Source organism: Panicum virgatum, chromosome 2K, assembly GCF_016808335.1.
Source record: "Panicum virgatum strain AP13 chromosome 2K, P.virgatum_v5, whole genome shotgun sequence".
Taxonomy (NCBI): domain Eukaryota; kingdom Viridiplantae; phylum Streptophyta; class Magnoliopsida; order Poales; family Poaceae; genus Panicum; species Panicum virgatum.
In genome coordinates, this window is record NC_053137.1 from 43,027,644 (window position 1) to 43,055,191 (window position 27,548).

General features: G+C 42.4%; 5 protein-coding genes across 11 annotated transcripts; all 5 read left to right on the forward strand.

Annotated features, from left to right (window-relative positions):
* Positions 1-4: 4 nt before the first annotated feature.
* Positions 5-5,247, forward strand: LOC120695329. Its single transcript, XM_039978608.1, has 5 exons — positions 5-196; positions 3,874-4,014; positions 4,147-4,299; positions 4,397-4,824; positions 5,118-5,247. Exons 1-4 carry the CDS (start codon positions 5-7, stop codon positions 4,550-4,552), a joined length of 642 nt encoding a protein of 213 aa, XP_039834542.1. The 3' UTR covers positions 4,553-4,824; positions 5,118-5,247.
* A 190-nt stretch (positions 5,248-5,437) lies between these two features.
* On the forward strand, positions 5,438-10,889 carry LOC120678514. 7 transcript variants are annotated; one of them, XR_005676618.1, is made up of 10 exons: positions 5,438-5,554; positions 6,614-6,760; positions 6,850-7,048; positions 7,134-7,349; positions 7,622-7,950; positions 8,077-8,251; positions 8,360-8,464; positions 8,622-8,695; positions 8,783-9,079; positions 9,163-10,889. XR_005676618.1 is itself a non-coding variant. In XM_039959756.1 (10 exons), exons 4-10 carry the CDS (start codon positions 6,893-6,895, stop codon positions 8,796-8,798), a joined length of 1,071 nt encoding a protein of 356 aa, XP_039815690.1. In that variant the 5' UTR covers positions 5,438-5,554; positions 5,683-5,811; positions 6,614-6,760; positions 6,850-6,892; the 3' UTR covers positions 8,799-10,889. The 7 variants fall into 7 exon arrangements, 4 of the variants coding, with proteins under 4 accessions (XP_039815690.1, XP_039815683.1, XP_039815710.1 ...); XM_039959756.1 differs by adding an exon at positions 5,683-5,811 and having other exon boundaries at positions 8,783-10,889; XR_005676620.1 differs by having other exon boundaries at positions 8,564-8,695; positions 8,783-10,889.
* A 3,251-nt stretch (positions 10,890-14,140) lies between these two features.
* On the forward strand, positions 14,141-18,714 carry LOC120678547 (probable acyl-activating enzyme 17, peroxisomal). Its single transcript, XM_039959794.1, has 14 exons — positions 14,141-14,444; positions 14,558-14,687; positions 14,789-15,039; positions 15,151-15,355; positions 15,472-15,512; positions 15,594-15,719; positions 16,029-16,102; positions 16,290-16,510; positions 16,934-17,028; positions 17,156-17,372; positions 17,649-17,774; positions 17,846-17,944; positions 18,032-18,241; positions 18,346-18,714. Exons 1-14 carry the CDS (start codon positions 14,176-14,178, stop codon positions 18,460-18,462), a joined length of 2,181 nt encoding a protein of 726 aa, XP_039815728.1. The 5' UTR covers positions 14,141-14,175; the 3' UTR covers positions 18,463-18,714.
* A 1,128-nt stretch (positions 18,715-19,842) lies between these two features.
* LOC120696048 lies at positions 19,843-20,605 on the forward strand. Its single transcript, XM_039979209.1, has one exon. The coding sequence runs from the start codon at positions 20,031-20,033 to the stop codon at positions 20,280-20,282; it is 252 nt and encodes an 83-aa protein (XP_039835143.1). The 5' UTR covers positions 19,843-20,030; the 3' UTR covers positions 20,283-20,605.
* Positions 20,606-22,222: 1,617 nt separating this feature from the next.
* Positions 22,223-25,502, forward strand: LOC120678558 (protein CHAPERONE-LIKE PROTEIN OF POR1, chloroplastic-like). Its single transcript, XM_039959804.1, has 5 exons — positions 22,223-22,384; positions 22,491-22,636; positions 24,014-24,396; positions 24,785-24,861; positions 24,940-25,502. The coding sequence occupies exons 1-5, from the start codon at positions 22,332-22,334 to the stop codon at positions 25,088-25,090; spliced, it is 810 nt and encodes a 269-aa protein (XP_039815738.1). The 5' UTR covers positions 22,223-22,331; the 3' UTR covers positions 25,091-25,502.
* The last annotated feature ends 2,046 nt before the right edge of the window (positions 25,503-27,548 follow it).

Sequence of the window (27,548 nt, forward strand, 5' to 3'; positions counted from 1 at the left end):
TTAGATGAGTCAATCAGGACGTGGAGGTAGCTGTGATGTCCAAGACAAGCCTGAAGAATTGGTTGAATCTGAGAGCGAAACCGAAGATGAAGCTTATGAGCCCCCTCAAAATGAGAAACCACCCAATGAAAGATTTGGCCAGGGGCACCTGGGTTCACTTGATGATGTTGCACTTATTGATATGCTAAAGAAATCAGTAAGTTTTCTTTTCCTTGGGGTTTTCATGACTATGTTCTCTTCATTAAACCTTTGTTTTTAAGTTTTCTTTTATTCTTGTGAGTAAGTCTGTTTCTCTATTTTTTTAAATTAGGTTTGCACAACAACAACAACAACAACAACAACATAGCCTTTTGTCCCAAGCGAGTTGGGGTAGGCTAGAGATGAAACCCAAAAGACACAAATGTCATAGTTCAGGCACGTTGATAGCTAGTCTCCAAGCACTCCTATCCAAAGCTAACTTCTCAGAGATATCCCAATCTTTAAGGTCTCTCTTAACCGACTCCTTCCAAGTTAGTTTAGGTCTACCTCTACCCCTCTTTACCTTATCAACACGCTTTAGCACCCCATTACGCACCGGTGCCTCCGGAGGCCACTGTTGGACATGTCCAAACCATCTCAACCGATGTTGAGTAAGCTTCTCCTCAATTGGTGCCACCCCTACCCTTTCCCGAATACCTTCGTTCCGGACTCTATCCCTCCTTGTGTGCCCGCAAAACCACTGTAACATCCGCATCTCTACTACACTCAGTTGCTGGATATGTCGCCTTTTTGTATGCCAACATTCAGCACCGTATAACATCGCCGGGCGAATCGCTGTCCTATAGAACTTACCTTTTAACTTTTGTGGCACCCTCTTGTCACAGAGGACACCAGAAGCTTGATGCCATTTCAACTAGCCAGCTGAGATTCTATGCCTAACATCTTCATCAATGTCGCCATCCTTTTGTAGCATCGAACCTAAATACCGAAAAGTGTCCTTATGGGCCACCACTTGCCCATCGAGACTAACGTCACCACCCTCATGCCTAGATGCGCTAAAATCGCACCTCATGTACTCGGTCTTGGTCCTACTAAGTCTGAACCCTTTTGAATCTAACGTGCGTCTCCACAGCTCTAACTTCCTATTTACCCCTTCTCTACTCTCATCCACTAGCACCAAATCATCAGCAAAGAGCATACACCAAGGGATATCACATTGTATGTCCCTTGTGACCTCATCCATCACCAAAGCAAATAAATAAGGGCTCAATACCGACCCCTGATGTAGGCCTATGTTAATAGGAAAGTCAGTGGTGTCGCTACCACATGTCCGGACAAACGTCATCGCATCCTTGTACATATCCTTAATGAGGGTAATGTACTTAGTTGGGACTTTGTGCTTCTCCAAGGCCCACCACATGACATTTCTAGGTACTTTGTCATACGCCTTCTCAAGGTCAATAAAAACCATGTGCAAGTCCTTCTTCTGCTCCCTATATCTCTCCATCAATTGTCGTATTAGGAAAATCGCCTCCATGGTCGACCTTTCAGGCATGAACCCAAACTGGTTTTGGGTCACACTTGTCACTCTTCTTAGGCGGTGCTCGATAACCCTCTCCCAGAGCTTCATCGTATGGCTCATCAGCTTAATCCCACGGTAGTTAGTATAACTCTGAAGATCTCCTTTGTTTTTGAAGATCGGTACTAATATACTTCTTCTTCATTCTTCAGGCATCTTGTTTGACCGAAAAATAAGGTTAAAAAGCTTAGTTAACCATACTATCACTCTGTCACCTAGGCATCTCCACACCTCAATGGGGATACCATCAGGGCCCATCGCTTTACCGCCCTTCATCCTCTTCACAGCCTCCCCAATCTCTGCCTCCTGAAATCTCCTCACAAAACGTCTGTTGGTATTGTCAAAAGAGTCATCTAGCTCAAAGGTAATGCCCTCATTCTCCCCATTAAACAGCTTGTCGAAGTACTCTCGCCATCTGCCCTTGATCTCGTCATCCTTCACTAGAAGTCGATCCATCCCATCCTTGATGCATTTGATTTGGTTGATGTCCTGTGTCTTCCTCTCGCGGATCCTAGCCATCCTATAAATGTCCTTCTCCCCTTCCTTCGTGCCTAGTCGCTGGTACAGGTCATCGTACGTCTTACCCTTTGCTACACTCACAGCTCGCTTTGCAGTCCTTTTCGCTAATTTATAGCTCTCGATGTTGGCTGCACTCTTGTCAAGGTGGAGGCGCTTGAAATATTCCTTCTTCTCCTTAATAACCCTTTGCACCTCGTCGTTCCACCACCAGGTGTCTTTCCCTTCTTGTTTGCCTCCCCTACTCACACCAAGCACCTCTGAGGCCACCTTCCGGACACATGTTGCCATCTTTTGCCACATGTCGTTAGCATCTTATCCTTCTTCCCAAGGCTCCTCACCTAGCATCCTCTCCTTAAACGCTTGCGCCGCTTCCCCTCTAAGCTTCCACCATTTCGTTCTCATAATCTTGGCACGTTTGTCCCAGTGGACACGTACCCGAAAATGAAAGTCCGCCACCACAAGCTTGTGTTGAGGGACAACACACTCCCCAGGTATCACCCTACTATCTAAGCAATCCCGTCTATCCTCCCTCCTCACAAGGATAAAGTCGATCTGGCTCGAGTGTTGTCCACTACGAAAGGTCACAAGATGGGATTCTCTCTTCCTAAAAAGGGTATTCGCTATCAACAAGTCGTAGGCCAACGCGAAGTTCAAAACATCCTCCCCCTCTTGACTCCTGCTACCATAACCAAAACCCCTGTGCACCAGCTCGAACCCTACATTAGTCGCACCCATATGACTGTTGAGATCTCCTCCTATGAGAAGTTTCTCACTGACAGGCACGGTACTGACCATACTATCCATATCTTCCTAGAACTGCTTCTTGGTGCTCTCACTAAGGCCTACCTGAGGGGCATAGGCACTGATCACATTCACAGCCGAATCTCCAACTACTATCCGGACCAGGATAATCCGGTCGCCTTGCCTTCTAACATCTACGACTCCATCCTTAAGACTGAAGCATCTGGTTGTGTTGGTACGAGCTCCAGTTTTCCACCTGGTGTTAAAAAACAAGACATCATAACAGTCAGGGTGCTGCTTTGAAGGCTACCACAAAGCTTAGTATTCCCTATTTCTCCGAGGTTCTTGATTCATTAACCCCACAAAAGTGTAGTGTTATTGAATCCTATGGGTTCGGATCACTTCTGCTTTTTGATAAGTGTGCAATACCCCTTCCATTTGCTCGCTGGGTAGTAGACCGTATTCGTGTCAGTAGTTGGGACATTGTGTTGAAGAACAAATCCATTCTTATCACCCCACAAACTGTCCATGATGTCCTAGGCATCCCGATTGGTGGGAAAACAATCTCAAAATCAAGCCAAGAGTGTGGAAAGTTTGCATTCCTAAGGTGTATGAACATGTCTAGCTTGCCATCTGTGAAGGTTTGCAGTGGCAATCTGCAGAAAGATAACATTTCCGATGATGACCTTGTTCGTAATTTTCTCACTGTTGCTCTAGCTACTTTCCTATGCCCAAACTCCTGTGTTTACCCTAGCACAGAGTACCTCAAACCCCTTGTTGATATTAAGAAAGCCAAAGGGTGGGACTGGGGCAAATTTGTGCATTACTGGATGTTCAAGCAAATCAAGAAGTACCACGGGGACATTAAGAAAAAGAACCAACCAGCATCACTATGGAAGGATGTTTGTATATCACTTCTGTAAGCTCACTGTATTCATGTATTCTTTTTGCACTATTAGCTATTTATATCCAAATTTGTGTTTGTATGATATTTTCATTTAATGAACGTGTTCCAACTATTTTTTATATGTAATTTTTTTGTTTTTTATTTACAGGTTGTGTATCTTGATTTCTTGAATACTGGCTTGCAACAATTACCCCCTAGGCTACCACGCATTTCTGTTTGGAAAGGGGACATGATCAAGGAGAGGTCTAAGGCTGATTGCGTACAAGGTTGCACGTATGGAAAATGTCAAGTAAGGTTTTTCTACATCCTTTTTTGTGGTAAATTTGTTGCTTTCTCCTTTTATTTAGTGTTCATTTCTGTTCACTTTTTACATATCAACACAGAGGTGGTGGTTACTCATTTTTGGTCTTTTGTGTCTTAGTTTAATATTTATTATGTGCAGGTTTTACCTCTGAAATCAACTTGCTATTACAAAAAATCTGAGTCAAGAACACCATCCCCAACTTGTGTTATAGATGGTGCCACTTTTAAGAAGACACTGTCAGAAACTGTTGATGGGACTATGTCATCTAAGGTATCCCCCTTTTTTTCATTTGATGCCGACATTTTCTTTTCAATGTTCCGGCTCACTTATGTTCACACAGTAAGCTTTTTTTTTGTTTTTTCCACAGACGATCAATGATATCACTGAACTGTATATGAAGCATTCAGCTGGGCACAATGAGTCTGCTTCAAAATCTGCTCAAAATATTATTGTGGATGTCATTGGTTATTTTTATCAGCGAGCTCAGCATGATAAGAGATCTAGTGGTAGTGATTGTGGATGATAAGAGTCGTAATGCAGATGGAAATAATGATCACATCCCAAACATTCAGGAGGATACTGGCTGTGAAAATGATGGCAGTGTCCCTACAGGAGAAGAGCTGCCTGCTGATAATGCTCATGATGATGCTGATGGTAATAGGGAGACTTTAGAGGCACATGATGATGGTAGTGGCAATACTATGATTATTCCACGCAGCAGCGGTGATTGTAGCTCTGCCCCACAGAGCATCACAGAGACCGTCAAAGTATCAGATCAATTCGACTCGTCCCAAAGTAATGTATCAACTTTTCTCAACATTCTATTTTTTCTTTGTGTTAATCCTTTTTTTCATCTATATTGTGTATTTTTTGTGTTTACATATAAGTCTTTAATATTTTAGTTAAATTTCTTTCTTCTTATTTCTTTTTAAAATGGCCCCAAAGCTTCTGGGCCATGGGGGGAGATAGTTGTATCAATTTTTTTTCAACAGTAGAGCAGCTTCATGTTTATTTTTTTATGTTTACTATTTTGCTCCTTTACAATTTTGTCATTTTTTTGTGTGTGGGTGGGTGTGGGGGGGGGATAGGTGCTGGTTCTCAAGCAAAAAGGAGGTTATCCACATCCTCCGCAAGTGCCAACAATGAAGGTGGCTGTTCTACTATCGCTGAACGCACGCGGTCCCGCCGTGCATCATTTTCACCAGAATCAGCAGCTCACGCGCTAGGTCAGCATGATTTTGTCAAAAATCCAAAGGTATTGTTTCTTTCCTTTTTTTTACCTCAAAATTGTTACAGATATCTTTTTTCCTGCTTAAACATTTTTTATGTCATGCCATGTCTAGTCAATATTGAGGAAAAAGAATACAAAGCGTTTGGCTTCACGTTTTTCACCCAGAAGCTGGCAAAAATGATGATGATATTTTTTGCGGGGAGTTCTTCACAACAGGCGTGCTCCAAGTCATTGCCTTTTTTGCGGCGGGATGGGGCTTCTGAACACGACAAACAGAGACATGAGTCTTTACAGGTATCAAATATTTTCCATTTGTTCAAATTGCACACACATACTATACAGAACACACACATATTTCTGCCTTAATATATTGTGTCTTTTCTTTTCTTTTTGACCATCGGGTTGTAAACAAATCTCTGAAGGATCGACTGTCCAAACATGGAAAGAAGACTCTAGCTGACAGCAATATAGATGGCCAGGGTGTTCATGATGACAAGCTGCAACTTGGGGCAAATGTTTTTGACAGCAGTCCAGATGATGCCTTGCAAAAGGTTCAGCAACAACTTTTGGAGGCACTATCAAATGTATGCATTATATGCAATGTTCTTAAGGCGTCGCCTAGGCGACGCCAAGGCTTCAAGGCGCTCAGGGAGGCCAAGGCGTCGCCGACGCCCAACTAGAAGAGAGGAAGAGCAAGGGGAAGGAGCGACTGGGAGATGAAAGGAGGAGCAAGAAGGTTACCAGAACTAGCAGGCGACGACCTCCGCCTTCCTCATCCTCGACGGCACCAGCGCCGGCGAGATCTGGCCCCCAAGAAACTGGGGAGGTGCGAGGACTTGAAGGGGGAGCGGCTGCGGTTCTCCATTTGAGCAGCTGGAGGGGACGCGGGGGTTCATTGCTGCACGGGTCTGCTACGGCTGCAGTCGATGTGCAGGGGAGCGCCGGCGGAAGGGAGGAGAGGCATGCGGGGCGGAAGGGAGAAGCAGCGGCATTGCTGCGAGGGAGGAAGAGAGGAGTGGCGCTGCTGCGAGGGAGAAGCGGCGGTAGTTTTGGACGTAGGGTTACGGGGAGGATGGGGTAAACATAGATAAGGTGGTCATGGGCTTGTTAGTGGGCTGGGCCTTACCTTCTCCTTGCCCTTTTCTCCCTTTTCTTTTTCTTTTCTCATTTGTTTTCCCTGACTATGGCGTCCCCTAGGCGAGGTGAGGCGTCGCCTAGGCGTTGTGGCGGGGGTAGAGCGCCACAGCTCGCCTCAATGCCTTAAGAACATTGATTATATGCTTCTTTTCTAAAGCCACTATTAAATATTTGTTAATTTATTTTTTCTATTTTTCATTTTTTTTCACTGTTCAGGCCCCTGGTTCTTCTGGGAGTTTTCATGACAAGGCAGCGAGAGATGGTAACATTGCTGCTCAACAATGTTCGGAGAAGAGCGCTAGCTTCAATCATATGCTGGTTCAGATATATCCAGTCACAAATCGAGGAACCTTGATCCCCATCTGTATGTATTTTTTGTTCAATCTAATTTGATTATAGTGGTTTTCATGTATAGTTTATTTCTATTTTGCGACATGTGCCTCATTTTTCTGGATGTAGGTTAATCTGAGATCTAAACGTTCTAAACCTATCAGTATGATGGACGCCTCTCCTCCATCATTTCATCTGCTTGAAGAATTCGATGACAATAACAATTTCATTACCAACCCACACAAATGCAGAGCTGCTGGCATATCTTGTGATGGACAAACATTTTATGATGATCCCACTTGTTTGCCACATCCGGATGAGGTTCACTTTTCTTCATTTCTTTTTATGTTGGTCTCAATTCAGGATTATGCAATTTTTCTAATTTTTGTTAACTTATGATACGCAGCAACAGAGAACAATTTCTTCACCTCAAGCTCCCAACCATAGCACAAGCCAGTCGAAGCACATGTTTGACTCAAGCCCCGGTGATGAATCGCCTGACGCAAGCATTAATATTGATAATCAACAGGACAACCCTGTTTTTGACAAAACACCTGAAGCAGGACTGAACGCAGCAGCTCCACTGGCAGCTACTGATATAAACGGTCGGTTATTAGTGCTAGTATGTATCTTTTTTTATTTTTGCTGTTTGATTTTATTCCGATTATATTCTATTTAAGCTTCTTTTTGTTGTTTTTACCTATCATTTCTCCTGCTGTTTGTTTTTACCTTTCATTTCTGCTGCCAAAAAGAATTTGTTTTATATGTCCAAAAGTAAAGTGTGTGTCTGAAACTCCATTATATGAATCTTTTTATTATTTTCGAATCTACTAGTTGCTACCTCACTATGTTATATTTATTTTTATATTTTTTCTGATATTAACATGTGTGCAGAGCTCCCAAGAGTCACCCATAACTCCTGAAGTTGAGATTACTGGAGTGAAGAATTTCAATGTTTCTTGTAGCAAAATGGCTAAGGATGTTGATAGTATCTATAATGAGACAGGAATTTCGTGTTTCACGAAGTGTCAAAGGATTGGATTTAAGCTTGGTAGTTCATCAACAGGGAAGGAACCAAGGCGCCCCCGACGTATAATCCAGCCCAACTCTTACTACAGGAACTTTCAAATCAATCATTGCAATGTAAAATTCATTGTTACACCTGAAGATTTACTAGCCTATGACTGCATCCTGTTCTACGCCTCTCACCATGACTATGCAAGGTTACTACATTATTTCTCTCCCAGAAAGATGCATATGTTTGTTTACCTTAATTTTTGTGCAATTAATTTTCTATTTTCTCACTATTTTGTAAGAATAATAATATCTATACTTTTTCCTATCTGCAGCAATGAAGTAATCAATTACGACAATGTTCGTGTTTCTTACCAACAACTAGCGACCTTGAGACGGTCTAACAAAGTATCAATTGACAAATTTGTCATCAATGCTTTATGTCGGAAGTTATTCAAGGATAAACACCCTAAAGATTCTCGCCGTCATTTCTTCTTCTCAACAGTTGGTGTAAGTGCATCTTCCCCAAATATTTTGTTTCACAGTTTCTTTCTTGTTCTATGTAATTTCAAATCTTTTTTTTACATTCTCTGGTCTTGTGTACATGTTTATTTTCAGGATTTTCTTATGAAAAATGAATGGAACCATTCTTTTCTATATGACATTTGCATGAAATGTTTTAACCTTGCAAATGGTTGTTTCAAATTCGAATCATCAGACTATGTAAGCAATGTTTTCACTCTACATTCTTTGCTATGTTATTCTATGATTTTTTTCTTCTATAATTTTCTTAAATCCTTATTTTTTAAATCATGCATGTAGCTTTTGTTCCCTATTTTCCACGACAATCACTAGTTCGTGTTTGTTGTTGCTGTACAAGATGGTTACTTTATTTTCCTTGACTCATTCTTTGGTGAGGATGAATTATACCAACAGAATGTCAGGAGCATTGTTGTGAGTAATATTTAACATTTTCCATATACCTTTACACTTTTTATCTATTTTCTTCTCTTACATTTTTATCTGTTAATAATCATCTAGATACCGAATTTCGTGAGATCGTGGGATCAATTCATTGGTGTAGAATGGAATTTTCATGAGTTTGTCATCCACAATGCACCTGTCCCAAAGCGCGACTTAATTTTTTTTTCTAAATATGATGATGGAATTTTTGTGATGAAATATTTGGAGTTGTGGGACCCACACATCAACATGATACAAAAGTTTACTTCAAGCCACATTCCAGATATCAGAGTGCAATACATGAACTCTATGGTTTTCGGCCACCACAAATGCAATAATGATGCAAAGGAGATGGTCAGCAATCATAAAGCAATGGTGAGCTCCTTTAATTTCTATGTTATTTTTTATCATAATAGTCAGTTTTATTTTATGAAATCAGTTTTTTTTAACTCATGTAGCTGGAGCTGAAACGGAGATCTGGATTCCAGCCTGCTAGCTCTTTGCAGTTCTAGGACACGAGTGTTGTGTTTGTTTGAGTGTTGAGTGTGGGCGGTGAGGAGAGGTGGTGTGGTGGCGGGGTAGAATAGGCTAGCAACCTTTTATATTTTTCTTTTAAATGTAGAACTTTTATGGTACATTTGATGTATAACTTTTTTCTATCCCCACGTTGCTGAACTTTTTGTCTCATGAGAACTATATAATATGTCCTTTCATTTATTTCATTCATTTAATTTTTTTATTGTAGTATATTTTTTCTTGTTGTTCTTGTGTTTTTGATAAGCTTAATCAGGGGTATAAAAGTTTCAAGATAATTTTGCATATATTCTCCAACACAAATACTACAGGTACATTTATTTTCCTTGTTCAGCAAATTTTCTTTTATTTTATATGTTCAGCATATATTTTTGCATGTTTAGACAATTTTAACATATTCAGCATATATATGTTTAGACAGATTGTAAACCACAATTAGTGTTTTTTTTATATTCCAACTCTAGCACCATCTTTTTTTGGGTGACATTATTTATTTTGCTGAAACCTTTTAATAGTGTTTAATGATTACTGTTTTTATTCTAGCAGTGTTGGTTGCAGTGTCTAAGCTTGAAATATCTTTTTTATTCTGAAAACCCAACTTTCAACATATATTAGCCACCACTTATTGTCACTTCTGCTATAGGCTCACCTTTTCAACCAACCTTTCAGAACTTTCCAAAATTATAAAGTTTACATATAACTATATCTCACAACCTCGTAAGAATGTCAACTGACCTATGTAGCACAAGTGTTATAGTTGATTGTCTTTTTCGGTACACACAATCATCAGAAAAGAAAACAGTTACAAGTAATGTCTTTTTGCTGCTTTTTGTCTCAACATTACATTCATCATGCAGTCTTTAATAAATATTTTAACTCAAATACAGTCTTTTTCAGCATGAGTAATCATGATCCTCCTTGCTGCCTGCCACCTACACATAGAACACAAAGCATAATTTTAAAATTATTATACACATCATTGTTTTAACACACATTTTTCTACACTATAAAAAACTTAGTAATTTTTTCGCACCTGTGCTATTTTGCAATAACTGTGTTTTGTTGGCTGTTTTTTTTTTGCTGCTGCTTTCTTCTTTACAGACTCTACTCCTAGTTGCTTGCTGCATGTTGCTTTGTTATGATCATGAGATCCATAAGTGCTTCATGTAATTTGTTTCTTAGTCCGTACCATCTCTCCATATGGAATCAGCCTTATACCTTTTTCATATTTTTTGGTCTGCCTTTTCTAGGTACAACATCTTGATTCTTTAATAAATTTGTGTATTTGCTCAAGCCAGGGAAATCATTTTGCTGCGCTGTAGCCATTGGCACTTCATGATCTGTTATATCCCTAGTACCATTAATTCTTTGTTCACCATTATAGATCATTGATGTTGATTCATGTCTGTTATTTCTTTGCTGCAAATCTTCATCGTTTGTGCAACCGTCCATCTCACTTGCATTTTGATTTGTAGTCATTTCATGCTGCAGTCCATTTCTGATGTTACCATTTTCTTCTCTGACTAGTATCTTTCTCAATTCAGATTGGATCCTTCGAAGTTCAGCTAGCATGTAATTTGTCCTTTCAAGATTCAGGCATCCTTTTGAGGCAACATCAACAAAACATTTTGAAGTAAGTTATATCTGAGAGTGCAGTTGCTTCCTGTCAGCTCAGCTGGTATAAATGTTGTTGCATTTCTAACTTGCTTCTTTTCAACTCGTCGCCACTGATCTATGAAGTACTTTTCAGGGAGTGTGTACTTATTCAACTGGATCAGAGTTCTCAGTATGTGGACACAGAGTAATCCATCTTTCTGAAATCGTGCACAAATACATACATAGTTCTCTTGTGCCATATCAACTAGAACCAGGTATTTCCTTGGCCTTATCTTGTCCTTTGTGTGTTCCTCGGATTTATATATCACATACACCTTGCCTTTGTCCACCTCATCTGCTAGATACCTTCCCATAGCTTTCACTAACTGTTGGAATCTGTAGAATATTTCTGTATTGTAGAAGTCTCTTGCCTGTTTCTCAAATGTATACGCTGAGTTCAACAATGCTACTTTTTGCGCCTTATTCTTGTCTCTTAGGTTTCCCTTTTCATCCATATTTGCTATAATCCTACCATATTCTTTCACAAATAAAATCAAGCTACTAGTCGGCCCCACATTCTCTTTGAATCGAGCATTCATGTCTTCGCTGCGAGATGTTGAACATATGAATGGGAAGAAGTCGTTCTTGAAGTAAACTGGCACAAATCTTTTTCTGTTTTCATACATCGCTTGCAAATACTTTAAGTGATGTACCTTGTGCTCGTTCAGCATGTATACCCACAACCTTTCAAATTCTTCTTCTGTCAAACTATTAAATATGATGTCGTACAAATCCCTTGCAAACTTTGGATTTTTTTGTTAACACAGCTCCCATTAGGATTTCTGCCTTAGACATAATATGGAATAAGCATTTTTTGTGTATTGTTTCTGGAAATTCCAATGCAATCATTGTCCTCATCACTGCATCTTGATTAGTAATGATAGATTTTGGTGCTTTTCCCCCATGCAGGTTAGAAAGGTGCTGAATAGCCATATGAAGGTTGGAATTGTTTCGTCACTCAGAATCGCACCAGCGAATAGAAGGTTATCTCCATGCCCATTTATCCCAACGAATGGTGCAAATTTCAAGTTGTATCTATTTGTCTCATATGTTGTGTCAAAACTTATGATGTCACCATAATGTTCATAGCATTTCCTACTTGTTCCATATGACCAAAATATATTTCTCACTTTTGAGTCTTCTCCTGCGTCAAATGAGAAAAAAAAAACATAGGATCTTCTGCTTGCTTCTGCTTCAAAAACTTTACCACTTGTGATATGTCATTTTCTCCGCACTCCCTCATAACTCTTAATCTGTAGTTGCTAATATCTGTCTTCACCAAATTTGTGTTTTTCATACCACCTCTTAAAAATGATAGGAATGCTAGTATTTTCCTGTTGGGCACGTTAATATCTATAAAAGATCATATCATAGCTTTCTCTTGCTCCGTGAAGAACCTATGTGATCTCAACAACTTAGCTAGTGCTGGAACAAGTAGATTGTGGTTGTGTTCAAGATTCAGTCTTGTAACTGTCCAGACATCATTCTTCTTTGTTATTGTCATCCCTGCTTGACAGTTTGTCTTGTCAATCACTTTGCTCCGTCTTTTCCTTGCTGCTGGTATAGGCTGAGCTTCATCATTGTTTATTTGAAGTGCTTTTCTTTTCCTTATCTCACTGCTTATCTGGACACCTGATTCATGCTGATTTTCCTATCTAGGAATGGATCTGGAAGCCAGAAACAACAAAAGAACAAGTGGATTTTAGGGGAGAACAAGATTTTTTACCTCCATCCCTGTAGCCTGAGGGAAGCCAGAAACAACAAAAGAACAAGTGGATCTTAGGGGAGAACAAGATTTTTTTTACCTCCATTCCTGCAGCATGAGGGTTCGTGATGTTGTCTTGTGCCCAGATACGCTCCATCCTTTGCTTTCTTTTGCTTTTAGGAAAGGGATCCTCGACCTCCATGTCACATGTGAGTTTTGGAAGAAAGATTTGGTGGAGGGGGGGGGGGGCGACGAACAGATCTGTTCTCTCTTTCTTGTTTTTTTTCCTCCTACTTATATGGACAGTCATGGGCGGAGCAAACACAGAAGCTCTTTTTTTGGGCGGGCTTTCATGAAAATATTTCCCGCCACCCGTATCTTTTTTCTTGTGTTTTTTCAGGTGTCAATTATGTGATTTGTTTAGTTGGGCCTCTTGTTTTTTCTAAGCTAATTTGGGCCTTAAGAATTTAACAATTTTTACCACAGGTACAACAAAAATATATTGTAATTTTTTATGGGACCATCTGTAAATATGTCACACATCCCACATTTGCTGGGCCAATAGTAAATAAGGCCCACAACCAAAAGGCACAAAACACAAAGGCGCACAGCCAACAGGTACAAAAAAAAATACGACCTACAGCAAACAGGTACAAAAGATAAGGCCTACACTGATAACGGGTACAACAAAATACTTGCGGGCCCGTTTTGCTGTCACAAGCATCCCGAGTGTTAGATTTTAACTGGGCGGTGGAAACACAAGTGATTGACAAATATTTAAATATCAATCAACTGACAAGGAGACATATTTTTTTTAACGCCGAGCGTGCCAGCGCAAGGTTCAATTCACTGTGGTCTGTAGACAAATTGCGAGATACCACAAGCGAGGGCCGAGGGGCCTGGTCCGTGTACATTGTGCGGCCTCGCAGTTGCAGCGCATGCAATTAAAAATAGTTGGGAATGAACAGAAACAATTGAAAATCAGATGGCAATCATATGGAAGAAAAAGGATGGGGACAGATGATCATACACACGTCACACCCTCTTACGCATACTAGTCCCCTTTGAGCAACGGCTGGAAATTATCTCATGCCCATGCCCATGCCCTGCTCGTGCAACGCAAGGGCTTCGGGATATTATATTTTGGCGCTGTTTAGATCACACCTCATAAACTTAAACACAAAAAAAAAACGTCATATCGAATGTTTCAACACATGCATAGAGTAATAAATGAGTCTATTTACAAAATTTTTTGCATGGATGAGCTGTAAATCGCGAGACGAATCTAATAAGCCTATTTAATTCATGATTTGCAACAGCGGTGCTACAGTAACCATCCACTAATTATTGATTAATCATGAATTAATTAGCATCATTAGATTCGTCTCGCGATTTACAATCCATCTGTACAAAAAATTTTGTAAATAGACTTTATTAAATACTTCAAATTAACAAAATTCCAATGCAAAAAATTTTGCGCTTGTAACTAAACACGGCCTTTCTGCCGCTTGATTGGTTGGCTTTGCCCGACAAGAGCTCCACATCAGTAGCCGTAGGCGTAGCAGCGCGGGAAGTCATGGCGGCCGCGTCGCACAAGCCCCTGGCCGCGATCACCGCCGGCGACCTGGCCGCCGCCGCGCCCGGGACGGACGCCGCCGCGCTCCACGCGGCCCTCCGGCGCGCGCTCGGCGCCGGCGACGGCGACGCGGACCCCGCCGCCGTGTGGGGGGAGATCTGCCGGTCCCTGCTCCGCCCGGACGTCCCCTTCGCCGTCCACCGGATGCTCTACTACGGCTGCTTCGCCGGGCTCCCGTCCCCCACGCGGCCCGCCTGGACCCCCGACCCGTAAAGCTCCGATGTTTCCAACAACGCCTAGCTCGCTCGCTCGCCTCGCCTCGATGGTTTCGCTTCTTCCAAGTCCCTTCTAACACGCTGATGTTTTGGCAAATAAAATTCAGCGAGGAGGCGGCCTCGACCAATGTCGGCCGCGTCATGGAGGCGCGGGGGAGGGAGCTCCTCGGAGGCGCGTACACGGACCCCATCACCAGCTTCCCTGACCTCTACAAGTTCTCCAACGAGAACCCAGAGGTGGCTGACAGAACGCGCCTCTTTCGTTTGCCGTTCATTGCTTCGTACTGCTGCAAAGTGAGCTTACTGTCTTCAGTTCGGTCCGTGGGTTCTGTGAACAGGCGTACTGGAAGATGGTCTTTGAGGATATGGGTGTTGAGTTCAATGTGGAGCCGTTTTGCATCTGGAGAGAGAGCCGTGCGTATCCCGGTGGCGAGTGGTTACCGGGCGCTGAGCTGAATGCTGCCGCCAATTGCCTGAGGGCTAAACCTGGGAGAAGCTCCGAGGATGTTGCCATTGTGTGGAGGGATGAAGGGAAGGATTCAGAACCTCTCAACTTCATGACTCTTGAGGAGCTGAGGAAAAAAGTTTGGCAATGATATCCTGCTCTAAACAGTACTGATAGTTTATTTTGATCATAGATGTGATGTGATTCATTGCAACCTGGTTGCATTACTAATTCGTCTTGCTTTGCCTAGAGCAGCCATGTGGCAAATGCACTTGATACACTGGACCTGCCAAAGGGATCCGCAATTGCTATCGACATGCCTATGAACGTGAATGCAGTTGTGATTTACCTAGCGATTGTTTTAGCAGGCTATGTGGTTGTCTCAATTGCAGACAGCTTTGCTGCACCGGCAATATTGACAAGGTTGAAGATATCGGAAGCAAAAGCAATTTTCACTCAGGTAGTAACCCTGTGCTGCTACATTGATGTTTACTTGTCTCATACTGTTTTTTATAAGGACTTTGTACTTAAACCAAAGCAATGATTTGCTGGCGCTGATAGTCTTTTCCTTGCTAGGATTACATCCTTCGTGATGACAAGGAACTGCCATTGTACAGGTGTGTTTTTAAGTATAAAGGCTTCGCCAATTACTTACAGTATCAGAACATATTGCTCACATTATATCTTTGTTTCTACAGTAGAGTTGTGGAGGCTAAGGCTCCTAGGGCAATTGTGATCCCTGCAAGGGGATCATTGCCGATAAAGGGACTGCGTCTTAATGACCTATCCTGGCAGGATTTCCTTGGAAGGGTTAATGATACCAAGTGAGTTCTTTTCTATCATGTGCTGAAATTTGGGGATGAACCCAAGTTGGACAACAGTCTTTCCTGTGTTAGTTGAACACTCAACCGTCTCTAGAACAATCTCTAACACACTCTTCTAACTGCACAGTAGTTTTAGAACCATTTGCTGTGGCATGTTCATAATGCTCAATGTTCAACAAGCTTACAATTTTTTTGGTTAAGTAGTAGCAGTATGGAAATAATTTAGTCAATCTCTTGAAATTAACCTAATTTACTTGGAATAACTTGATACTACCTGACATCCACTGACAGGAAATGTTTTTTTTGCAGGGCGGGAAATTATGCTGCTGTTAATCAACCTGCCTACGCATTCACCAATATCCTATTTTCGTCAGGGACCACAGGCAAGATAATATTTTGATAATTTTATCAGTTCTGACATGATTTGCCCATATGCAATGATCAGCGATACAGCTGTGTACACTGTGCAGCAAAATCGGCCAGCAGCAGATCCTATTTATGATATCGAGTTAATTAAATAGTGCTCTTTTAAAAATATTCTACAAATTTCCAACATTTCTTCATATTCAGGGGAGCCCAAGGCAATTCCGTGGACACATATAACCCCCCTAAAGGCAGCTGCTGATGGATGGTGTCACATGGATATCCGTAAAAGAGATGTTGTTGCGTGGCCAACTAATCTTGGTTGGATGATGGGTCCCTGGCTTGTCTATGCCTCCTTACTGAATGGAGCCTCCATGGCTCTGTATAACGGCTCCCCAAATAGTTCAGGCTTTGCAAAGTTTGTACAGGTACAAATAAAAGACACCTCAATCAGTTCACCAAATTAGTATCAGAAATTGAGAACCACCTCATAATTGTGTTCAGATACATCATGCTAGAAGGATAAGACTTGTACCGAATAGCAATGCCAAACACTTTTTTTTTTTTGAAAGCTAAACAATGCCAAACACTTGAAAACAAAAACTGAATGAGCAACAGCATGCTTTACTAATGTTTGTAGATCCTTAGGAAAAATGAATATGCAGACAGGAAACTGTCCTATTTGTTCTGTTTCGATTCGATGTATATTGCTCTGTAATGTCTGCTTTTAATTAAAACTTTAGCTTACTGCTATTCTGTATTCAGTCATGGAAATGTCATTCCTACTTATCATTACATTTTCTTCATTTCACTGCAATCTCATGCCGACTTATTCTTACATTAATTTCCAGGATGCTAAGGTGACAATGCTTGGACTGGTACCCAGCATCGCTCGTACATGGAAAAATACAGATTGCACAGCTGTATTTGACTGGTCCACCATCCGGTAATTTTTTAAATGCTCCTCTCTAGAGTCCAGACCCTTTCTGCCTTAACTTGCATACCTTGTATTTTAGAGAAAGTAAATTGTATGCCACACAGTTTCTCTTTCTCAGCGGTTGTGTTTTATACAGGTGTTTTAGCTCATCTGGGGAGGCATCCAGTGTGGATGATTATTTATGGCTGATGGGAAGAGCTTGCTACAAGCCAGTAATTGAGTATTGTGGAGGCACAGAGATTGGTGGTGGATTTGTTACTGGATCTTTGCTGCAACCTCAAGCATTGTCTGCATTCAGCACTCCCGCCATGGGTTGTAACTTGTTCATTCTTGACAGCAGTGGGAATCCCTTAGTAAGTATATCATGGAATAGGACTTTCCTTGCTCTCACTTCTCATTTCATTTTTTAAACATGTCCAATGTAAATAGAAAGAATGTGTTCCTCGGTAAGTTGGTGTGCCACAAAACCAATTTAAACAACACTGTCATTTACATTTTCTGTCAGCATTGACATGACATTAGGTCTTACTCCATCTACTTATTGCAAATTATGCAAATAATGCTTGTTTTTGTGACAAATGAAAAGGAACTTTCTGAACTGATGTTGGTTATAATCTTCAAATTTGCAGCCACAAGATTCTGTCGGTATTGGTGAACTTGCGCTTGACCCAATTTTATTTGGATCATCAACAACACTACTAAACGCTGATCATCAGGAAGTTTATTTCAATGGAATGCCAGAATGGAACGGGAGAGTACGTATGCGTGTTCTTGGCTCCTTTTATGATGTTTAAAGGTTTAGACTAAACCTCTGCATTACATGCAGATCCTCCGCAGACATGGAGATGAATTTGAGCGTACTTGTGATGGATATTATAGGGCCCATGGGCGTGCAGATGACACGATGAACCTTGGTGGCATTAAGGTATACCATGCATTGTGGTAATATGCAACTGCACATCAAAATGTGTCATATCATGGTCCACTCATCGAACTTTATGGTCACTTTCAGGTTAGTTCCATCGAGATTGAGAGGATCTGCAACAGAGTAAACGACGCCATCCTCGAAACAGCAGCTATTGGGGTTCCGCCAATAGGTGGTGGCCCTGAACAACTAACGATAGCTGTCGTTTTCAAAGACCAGAGCACACAAGTAGAGGACTTGAACCAGCTGAAACTAGCGTTCAACACGGCCCTGAAGAAGCTGAACCCCCTCTTCAAGGTGCGTCCATTGTTCATGTGGATTTGTCGCTGACTGCATCAAAGTTTTATGTGGCAGACCACACAGACATCACCTGAACTTTCTTCGCTTCCTTCTGTACGCAGGTTTCTTCTGTAGTCGTGGTTCCATCACTCCCTAGAACCGCCTCGAACAAGGTCATGAGGAGAGTCCTGTGCAAGGAGTTCACCCAAGCAGCACAGGCAAAAAAGTCAAAAATCTAGATAGTTAGAAATATATTTCTTCCCTGCAAATGTACCCCGCGAAAAAAGAGCTATACAACAAACTGTGCATATCATTATACATAGGCCCTTCAGAATCCAGTTGTTTATACCTCTAAAAAGGAGGTATGGGGTGTATCTATATTTTTCGAAAGAAAAAAACAAATGAGCTGTATTTCCTGCCAAAGGATTTCTTCACTTCATGCCAACTCTCATAGATGAGGTGCTAATAAAACATTCATGTTACCATTTTCCCTTGCACGAATTTTACTTCGAAGATCATCGGAATTTCTGCTAGCCAAGTAATATAAACACTACAGCTCATATATCTTTTTTTATTTAAAAAAAAAAAGAAAACACTTTTGGAAGTGCTCCAGAAGATGCAACGACCAGCGGCAGGTGAAGAGGTCATTTCAAAACATGGAGAGGACCCGCCGGAGATGGCAGGTTGCCGGCGGTTGAAGGGCATCACCGTACCGCAACAGGCTCCCGTGCTGTGCCGGCAAATGAAACATTGAGCTTGAGCGGAGGGGGCATGTGCCTGACCCGGCGGTTGTTTGAAGCAGATAAAGTCTTCTGATCATTGATACTCCCTTCGTTCCAAATTATAAGTCATTCCAAGAATCTTGGAGAGTCAAACCATCTCAAAATTTGACCAAAATTATAGAGAAAAAATATAAAGATTTATGACATTACATAAGTGCACTATAAAAATATAGCTAATAAAGAATCTAATGATACTTAATTGATATCATAAATGTTATTATCTTATCATATAAATTTGATCAAACTTGAAAAACTTTGACTCTCCAAAATTCTTATAATGACTTATAATTTGGAATGGGTGGAGTATATATAAAAAATGACTTCTGATCATTCGAGACGAGTATTATCATGCCATGAATCCATGATTCAGGTGCAATAACCCTACCTATTTCTTGCTCTCTTTTTTTTCCCCTCACGATTCAATAGATGAAATGTGCCAATAAATTTGTTCCTCGGATTAAACAGCTAGTAGCTAGGTTCGAGCGATCTGCCTCGAATTGCTCAAGGCCCAAAAAATCGAGACTCTGGAATGAAGCACCCGCTCCACTCCCCAAGTGTGGCTGGATCGTCGCCGTCGTGCGAACTCGAACCTGGGATCCGGGGCCACATGTCAGCCAGCAACGGCCTCGCGAGGGACCTGTTCACCTGCGCCGCTGGCAAATTGACCCGGCACACGTAGCAGCGGCGAGTCAGCCAGGCCTCGTCAGTAACCGCCACCCGCAGGAGCGGCGCGGCTGCCTGCGCGTGCGCGGCGTGTGGGAAGCTTCGCCTCCTTCGTCCTTACTCCTTCGGTCCTTCCCCTCCCGAACCCAAGTGCATTTAAACGCGGCCGCTGCTTGACCGGCGGGCCGCCGGCGCCCTCGCCAACCGCGCATCTCCCCAGTCACGGGCCCTGCCGTACGTGCGTGGTACCTACAGTTCCCCGGCGGCGGCGACGGCGCCTCCCCGCGTTCATCCACGGATCTTGTGTCAAGCGCGCGCCCTGTGCTTTGGTGCAGGAATCTGAGAGGGAGCGGGCGGCGGCGATGGGGAAGCTGGCGAGGCTGGTGGACGGCATCAAGGAGAAGCTGGCCGGCGGGGGCAAGGCCGGCAAGGCGGTGTGCTACGACAAGGTGGACAAGACGGAGAGCATGAGGGTGGAGATCAGGAGCCGCCGCGCGCGCCAGCTCATCGACAAGAACCTCGCCGTCGCCGACGACATCGCGGGGTGCCGCCCCCGGGCCGGCGCCGGCGGGGGCAAGAAGAAGAACAAGAAGACGCGGTTCTTCGGCTTCTGATCGGCACGATCGCCGCCGGTCGGTCGACGCTCGGTTCCGCTGCCTTCGATCTTGTCGTAAATAATCTTGTCGATCATCCGTGTAGGTGTTAGCTAGCTATAGATTTCCAGAAGCCAGCATTCTCTCTGCCGATTGGCACCCTCTCTCATGGGAAGAACTAAAATCCTCGTCCGTTCCTGATTAAGAGTGAATTGAAATGGATTGTGCAAATTTCTGCGGGTATAGAGAGGTGTAGATCATGGGTAGATTTGGGTACATTTATGACTGTAGATAATAAATGTAGATTGGCCGTCTATTTTGGTGAAGTTGTAGATGTTTATGATGATGATGGCACCACTTGAACTTCCGACTTTGTTAGGGCGCTTACACATATTTAGACCACTTAACAACTCGCGTCTGCAGTGGCCCCGTAGCAATGCCCGCGGTTATACCCTTCTGCTTGCACAAGGAAACAAGGAAACCCCGGACACTATGTACAAGTTGATGTGGAACGAAAATGCGAATTTTGTACTTCCTCCATCCAAAAATATATGCATCTATCTAGTGTTTAGAATTTATCAAGAAAATGTAAGCATTTCTGAGTATCTTGCGAGCTAATGCATCTTAATCCACTCTACAGCTTCCTCTCTCTTTCCCCTCCCATCTGATTAGTACCTGCCATTTAAGGCCTGGGTTAGCCAAATAGTCGGCTAGAAAACGCTTCAATTGGAGCTGACTCTGCCAGTTTTTATGAGAGGATGAATCACATTTTTTCTTCCATGAAGAGTTTTATGGCATTAAACTCTATGCCATATCATCAATTTTGCTGACGTGATTAAGAGAGAGAATGAGAGAATTTTATGGAATGAGAGAGAAGTTTCAGCCACATGAAACACAGCCGACACAGTTACTTATTTCTCAGTTTTGGTAACTGTGCACTGTACACTGAGATTAGCACCAGCCTAAGACTGCTTAGTTATGCCAGTCTCAGTGGAAGTGTCATAAGAGTGTTATGGACATTAAATTTGTTAACATGTACAAATAGCATGAGGAGAAAGAAGAGAGCAGTGCTATCACCATGACACTCCACTGGCACAGTTCTTAAAATTTCAGTCTAGGTAACTGTGTCGATGACACTCCCACTGAGACTGCCCTTATTTATGAACAAAGTGGAGTAATTATAATTTTTCTTTAAGTGGCACAAAAAGCTTTATACTCATTTAATTAATACAGTAACTATCCGCTGCATAGTGTGCAATGCTTAGGTCAATCTGCCGATATCATTTCAAATTATAAGTTGTTTTAGCTTTTTCAAATACATATATGTATCTAGCGAAGTATATACGTAGAAGAATAGCATGTATTTAGAAAAATTAAAAAAATATATACTTTAAAATGGATGGAGGTTTTAGAAACTCGAACGCTCTAACTAATCAGCTCAGTTGCGTCTGTTTTGCAAGAGAGGCGAGTTGTCACATGGATAAGCCCATACTTTTTTTTCAGAGTGGATAAGCCCATACTTGCTGAAAGGCGCACTAAGTTTAGGCTGACACACGTCTGAGAGCAACTCCAGTTCTCTCTAGCAAAAATTGACTACCATATAAATATTTAGTCAGTGGATATTAAAAATCAATCTCTAGCAGAGAGAGCGAATGAGCTGCTATTTTGATAGGCCTTTCAAATTTCTCCCCCACCCCCTTAAATTTGGTGGCGCTCTATTTGTGCTGCCAACTGTGGAAGCCCAATGTACTCAGCCTGCTGGAGTGGATGATATTTATGGTGATTAAAATTTAGAAGTGGGATTCTAAATGGATATTTGTCCATCTAAATTTAACAGCTCTACTGGAGTTGCTTGATAAAAGAAAACAATCGAACACGGCCCACTCAGAGTGTAAAAGCCCAGCTCAGCCGGCCCAGTAAAACCCCGACCGGCCTCACGACCCACCAACCTGCTCGGCGGCCTCCCCGTCTTCCCCGTCGCTTCCTATCCAATCCTCTCCTCCCTCCCCCCGCGGCGGTCGCGCTCGCAGCAAGACAGCCTCCCTCCCCCTCGCCGCGGAGGCGCCGGAGATGCAGGCCACGGCGGCGGCCTTCCTCGCCCGCCCGCACCCGCGGCTCCTCCGGTGCGCGCCCCCTGCCTTAAACCATCCTCCTCTCGCCCCCCTCCCTGCCGCCGCCTCTTCCCGCGGGGGTGCTGACACGGTCTCGTGGCTCTTTGTTTGAATTCAGCATCGGACGATGGGGCCCGGATGGCGTCGCGTTGGTGCGCGGCGGGATCCTCGCGCTGCCGCCGCGGCTGCGGGGCCCGCGGTGCTCCATGAGCGTCTCCATCGGCGGTGGCGCCGGCGCCAGCGAAGACCGCGGGTTCAGCTACGGTAGGAGGCTTTCTGCCTTGACTTCGACGGGATGGTATTGTAGGCTGGCTTTTGGGTTGCCGATGCATGGATCAAGGAATAATGTGCGGGTGGTGTAATGGTTTGAGGAGTGGGCTGGCCCGTATTGTTTAGTGTGAGCAACGCTACAATGCACAACACTCGGTGTTATCGTGATGCATTTGAGGTTGCTAGGCGGTGAGATACAGGTTGGATTGGTGCGACCTGCGTAATCTTTGCTGAATTTTGCAGTTCAAGCTTTGTAGTGGTAATTTTAGAAAGGGTTAAGATGTTTTAGGGTCACAACTAGGGGGCACTAGTTTGTAAGGGCGCTATTGCAAAATCCAGAATGTGGCGGATGGCTTAGCAACCAGCACCATATCATTGTCATTAGGTTGTCCACATTGAAGGGGCCATGCTTTTAGGAGTGTTTGTTTAACAAAACTAGATGTAAAGAGCGAGAATATTTCTACCATGTACTTTAAGGAAACTTGGCTGATTGATTTCAATTGCATTTCTCTAGTATGCGCACATGCTGTTGCTAAATCAAAGGCTTGTGGTAGCTAAGTAACTTCTTATGCAAGCACCTGTAACTGGTAAATAGTGGGATTTCTTTTAGCTTAGCTCTATCAATGCTTTGTACCTGTCCTTGCACCTGAAAATCAGAAAGCACGTTCTTAGAAAGATAATAACCCACATTCATTTAATTGTAGCAACATATATATATGTCTGAATCTAGTTGTTTCCACGGTTCTGTTTCTTACCATGCCCAGTTTATGTTTTGGTTTCTTATAATATAGAACAGTCTAAGACTCCATTTGTATTATTGAATTACGGATAACCATGTTATGTTGCCAAATTTTCCACTTGAAGCTTTTTTTTCTTATGAAGCCACTTGAACCTTTTTAGTGGAAAAATTCCAGAAAGGGTAAAATGATTTTTGATGATTGAACATGAAAATTGCTAGATGTTGCTTCCGATTAATATACCTAACTAGTTCGGTTCGATTGCATTCCTCTCTAGTATACACACTGTTGCTTAATCAAACACTTCAGTTTACTATAATTTTTTATGGAAGCACCTATAGTTTGTAAACTGTTGGACATTCTTGTAGCCATTGGGCCATTGTTTTGTATCAATATTGGCCTGGCTGTTCCTTTCTTGGAAGGAAAGCAATTTATAGAAAGACTGAAAGACCACTTCGATCCGATTATTTGTCACACGTATACTGGTGTGAATTCAGTTGGCTGCATAGTTCCATTTCCTAAGAGTCTCAGGCTTATAATATAGAAGGTTTTTAGATTCTATGGTTTTGTTCAGTATTGCTTGACAACAGTCAGCTTATATGGTATCCACCTCCTTTGTTTGGTTTATTAACAGAGCATGTTCCAGTGTTCCCAAGATACCGAATTCGAGATCCCTACAAGCTTCTTGGCATTGATCGTGACGCATCTGAAGAAGAGATCCGAAGTGCAAGGAATTTTCTTATTCAACAATATGCTGGGCATGAACCGAGTGAAGAAGCTATTGAAGGCGCTTATGAGAAGATAATTATGAAGAGCTACCAGCAGCGGAAGAAGACAAAAATCAATCTGAAAACCAAGTTAAAGAAGCGAGTAGAGGAATCCCCATCATGGGTCAAGGCATTGCTTGGTTACTTTGAGGTTCCATCAATGGATATCATTTCCAGAAGATTGTTCTTCTTTGCTTTCATTGCTGGGTGGAGCATAGCAACTTCTGCTGAGAATGGACCTGCATTCCAGGTATATACTTTGGTTTTTCCTGACATTCTACGGTCTATCTTTTGTTGTTTGTGGACATGTTTAATTCCATGGATTTCTGGAAGCTGGGGTTGTAGGTTGTGAAATTTCACATTACCTGTTGGTTTATTTGTCACTAATCACCTTGGCGTTAAATCACAGTTTTGCCATGCCTATGTTTGTTTATTTTCTTGTCTAACATCAATAGAACTTACTAACCTGATGAAATTTGTAACATCCATTTGGTGAATGATTGATTCTTCAAGAAAGCATTGGCATCAACCATCTTGTATACTATGGAAATACATGACCTGATAAATCCTAGATAAGTAGATCTGAAATACTTCCCATCTTGAGCTTCACTGAACTGGTGAATGGTTTTCATGTGCAGCTTGCAATATCACTCTTCTCATGCATATACTTCCTCAACGACAAGATGAAGAACCTCCTCAGGGCCTCAACCACTGGGTAGTGAAAGTTTCTTCCATCAAAATGCCTTGACTGGTCATCAACATCTCCATGTTTACTCACTCTTTGTCCTTCCAGGTTTGGAGTACTTGTTGGCGGCTGGATTGTTGGTTCTCTATTGGTCCCACTGATCCCGACATTCATCATCCCACCTTCATGGTCCCTAGAGCTTCTCACCTCGCTGGTTGCTTACGTTTTCTTGTTCCTGGGATGCACATTCCTCAAATAAAACTCTTTTCAATCTTGTAACCCGAAACCGTAGAATCGTTTGAAAAAATTTTGTGATGACTGACACCCCTGCATCTGAGTTCCAGAAAGTTTCCACGCGTGCTAGCGTTACTTTTGAGCACTAAATCTCGGCTTTCAACCGCCTGTTCGAATATTTTAAGTCAGCTCATGTACACTATTGTTTTCTCCATAGTGACAGTGCATGGAGGAAGGTGATGTTCTGTCCTTCCAGCAGTCAATTTTGTGCTTTATTTAGTGAACTGCTGGGAGAGCACAGATCTGCTAGTTTGTATGTGCTCACATGATGCGAGCATTGAAGCGAGATCTGCCTAGTGCAGCATTGTCTAACGGATTATGTTTAATTGGTGGCACTCTAAATTTTGTGCTTATATGACATTTACAATCCTTGTACAGCTATCAGTGCTCATCATATTATTTTTATACTGCTTAAGTGTTGGAATTCAGCTGCATTCTCTGTGTGGGGAGCAGCATGTGGAGGTAAGCCTTCAGGTAGAACAGAAATCTCGCGATCTAGCTCACCGGGCCTCATTGTGATGAGAGAAAATTCCTTATTTGCCATTAAAATTTATAGTGGTTCCCTATTTGCCATTGAGAAAATTTTCTTTCCCTATTTGCCATTGAGCTAAACTTCGTTTCCCTTTCTGCCATTTTCGTCTGTCTGTTAGAATAACAATGTTAGAGAGCAGATGAAAGGACCATTTTATCCTTAGAACAAACTCTGTTGTAAAATTTGGCAATCTCTTCACTACTCTCATATCACTGTCCACTCTTATTTGTCAGAAGTGCTACAGTACCACATTACAACGTTTGGGGCCTGTTTAGATGTAAAAACTTTTGGATGTAAAATATTGTAACATTTTCATTTGTATTTGGTAATTATTGTCCCATCATAGATTAACTAGGCTCAAAAGATTCGTCTCGCAAATTACAAATAAATTGTGTAATTAATTATTTTGTTTAGCTATATTTAATACTTCATGCATGTATTGAAAAATTCAATGTGATAGAGAATTTTATAAAGTTTTGGAATTTTGAAGGAACTAAACAAGCCTTGGCCTTCTGGCCGAAGTTACAGCAGGCAGGGCCCTCCCCTGACAGCAGGTGGTTGCTGCAGCGTTGGAGTAGTCCGTGCACGTCTACAACCCTTTTTCTGAGATTGCAGTACACAAGTAAAAATTGAGGCAGTGGGCAAAAGCAGAGGGATGGGAACAACAAACTTCTGCTGCATGCGGATGCGGCAAAGCAGCTCATCTGGATCCTTGACGTAGGGGCAAGAATGCCATCAACTCAGCAACTTAAGAGATACAGTTAAAAGCGTTATCTGAAAATGAGAATTTTGGGGATGGATGCATGACCACAATTGAAAAGTTGGAGAGGAGGTCACTGGAATCAAGCGGCTGAGGCGAGGTCAATTCAGTTATTCCTCCAAGCTAACGGGAGAAGGAAAAAAAATTATACAGCTGGACAGCGATTCGCCCGGCGATATTATATGATGCTGAATGTTGGCCCACAAAAAGGCGACATGTCCAGCAACTGAGTGTAGCAGATATGCAGATGTTGCGGTGGTTTTGCGGGCACACAAAAAGAGATAGAGTCCGGAACGAAGTTATTCGGAAAGGGGTAGGAGTGGCACCAATTGAGGAGAAACTTACTTAACATCGGTTGAGATGGTTTGGACATATCCAATGGAGGCCTCTTGAGGCGACAGTGCGTAGTGGGGTTCTAAAGCGTGTCGATAAGGTAAAGAGGGGTAGATGTAGACCTAAACTGACTTGGGACGAGTCGGTTAAGAGAGACCTTAAGGATTGTAATATCTCTGAAGAGGTAGCTTTGGATAGGAGCGTTTGGAAACTAGCTATCAGCGTGCCTGAACTGTGACCTTTGTGTCTTTTGGGTTTCATCTATAGTCTACCCCAACTCACTTGGGACAAAAGGCTATATTGTTGTTGGTTAAATATGAGGGACCAGTGGTGCAGGGCATCAACACTTTGTTCGCTACATCTAGTCAACAGTGTTTTTCTCTCACACCAAACCAACACCAGCCAGCAGCCATCAGCCAGCCAGCAGTACTTTTCTCTCACAACAAATCAGCACCAGCCACCGGCCAGAGATCAATAATTCAATATGCGAAGGCAAGCTTGTGGAGACCTTGTGGGGCCTTAGTTATCATGCTTACTAAGAGTTAGAGTTCTAATCCTTTTATGTATTAGAACTATAAAAAACTTGGCTTGCTTTCACTTCTTAAATGGCATAACAGTGCTCCCATGTACTCGTGATGCTCTCCCATACTTCACGGATTGACTCATTGGACATCTGCTGCAAGCTAGAAATCCTTCCATGAAGTCCTGGTACACTTGTCCCAAGAGTCTAATGCACTTCAGTTGGTAGAGAACCACTGCTTCGCTTTCCCTAGAACAAAAATGGAAACAGTTAGAGCC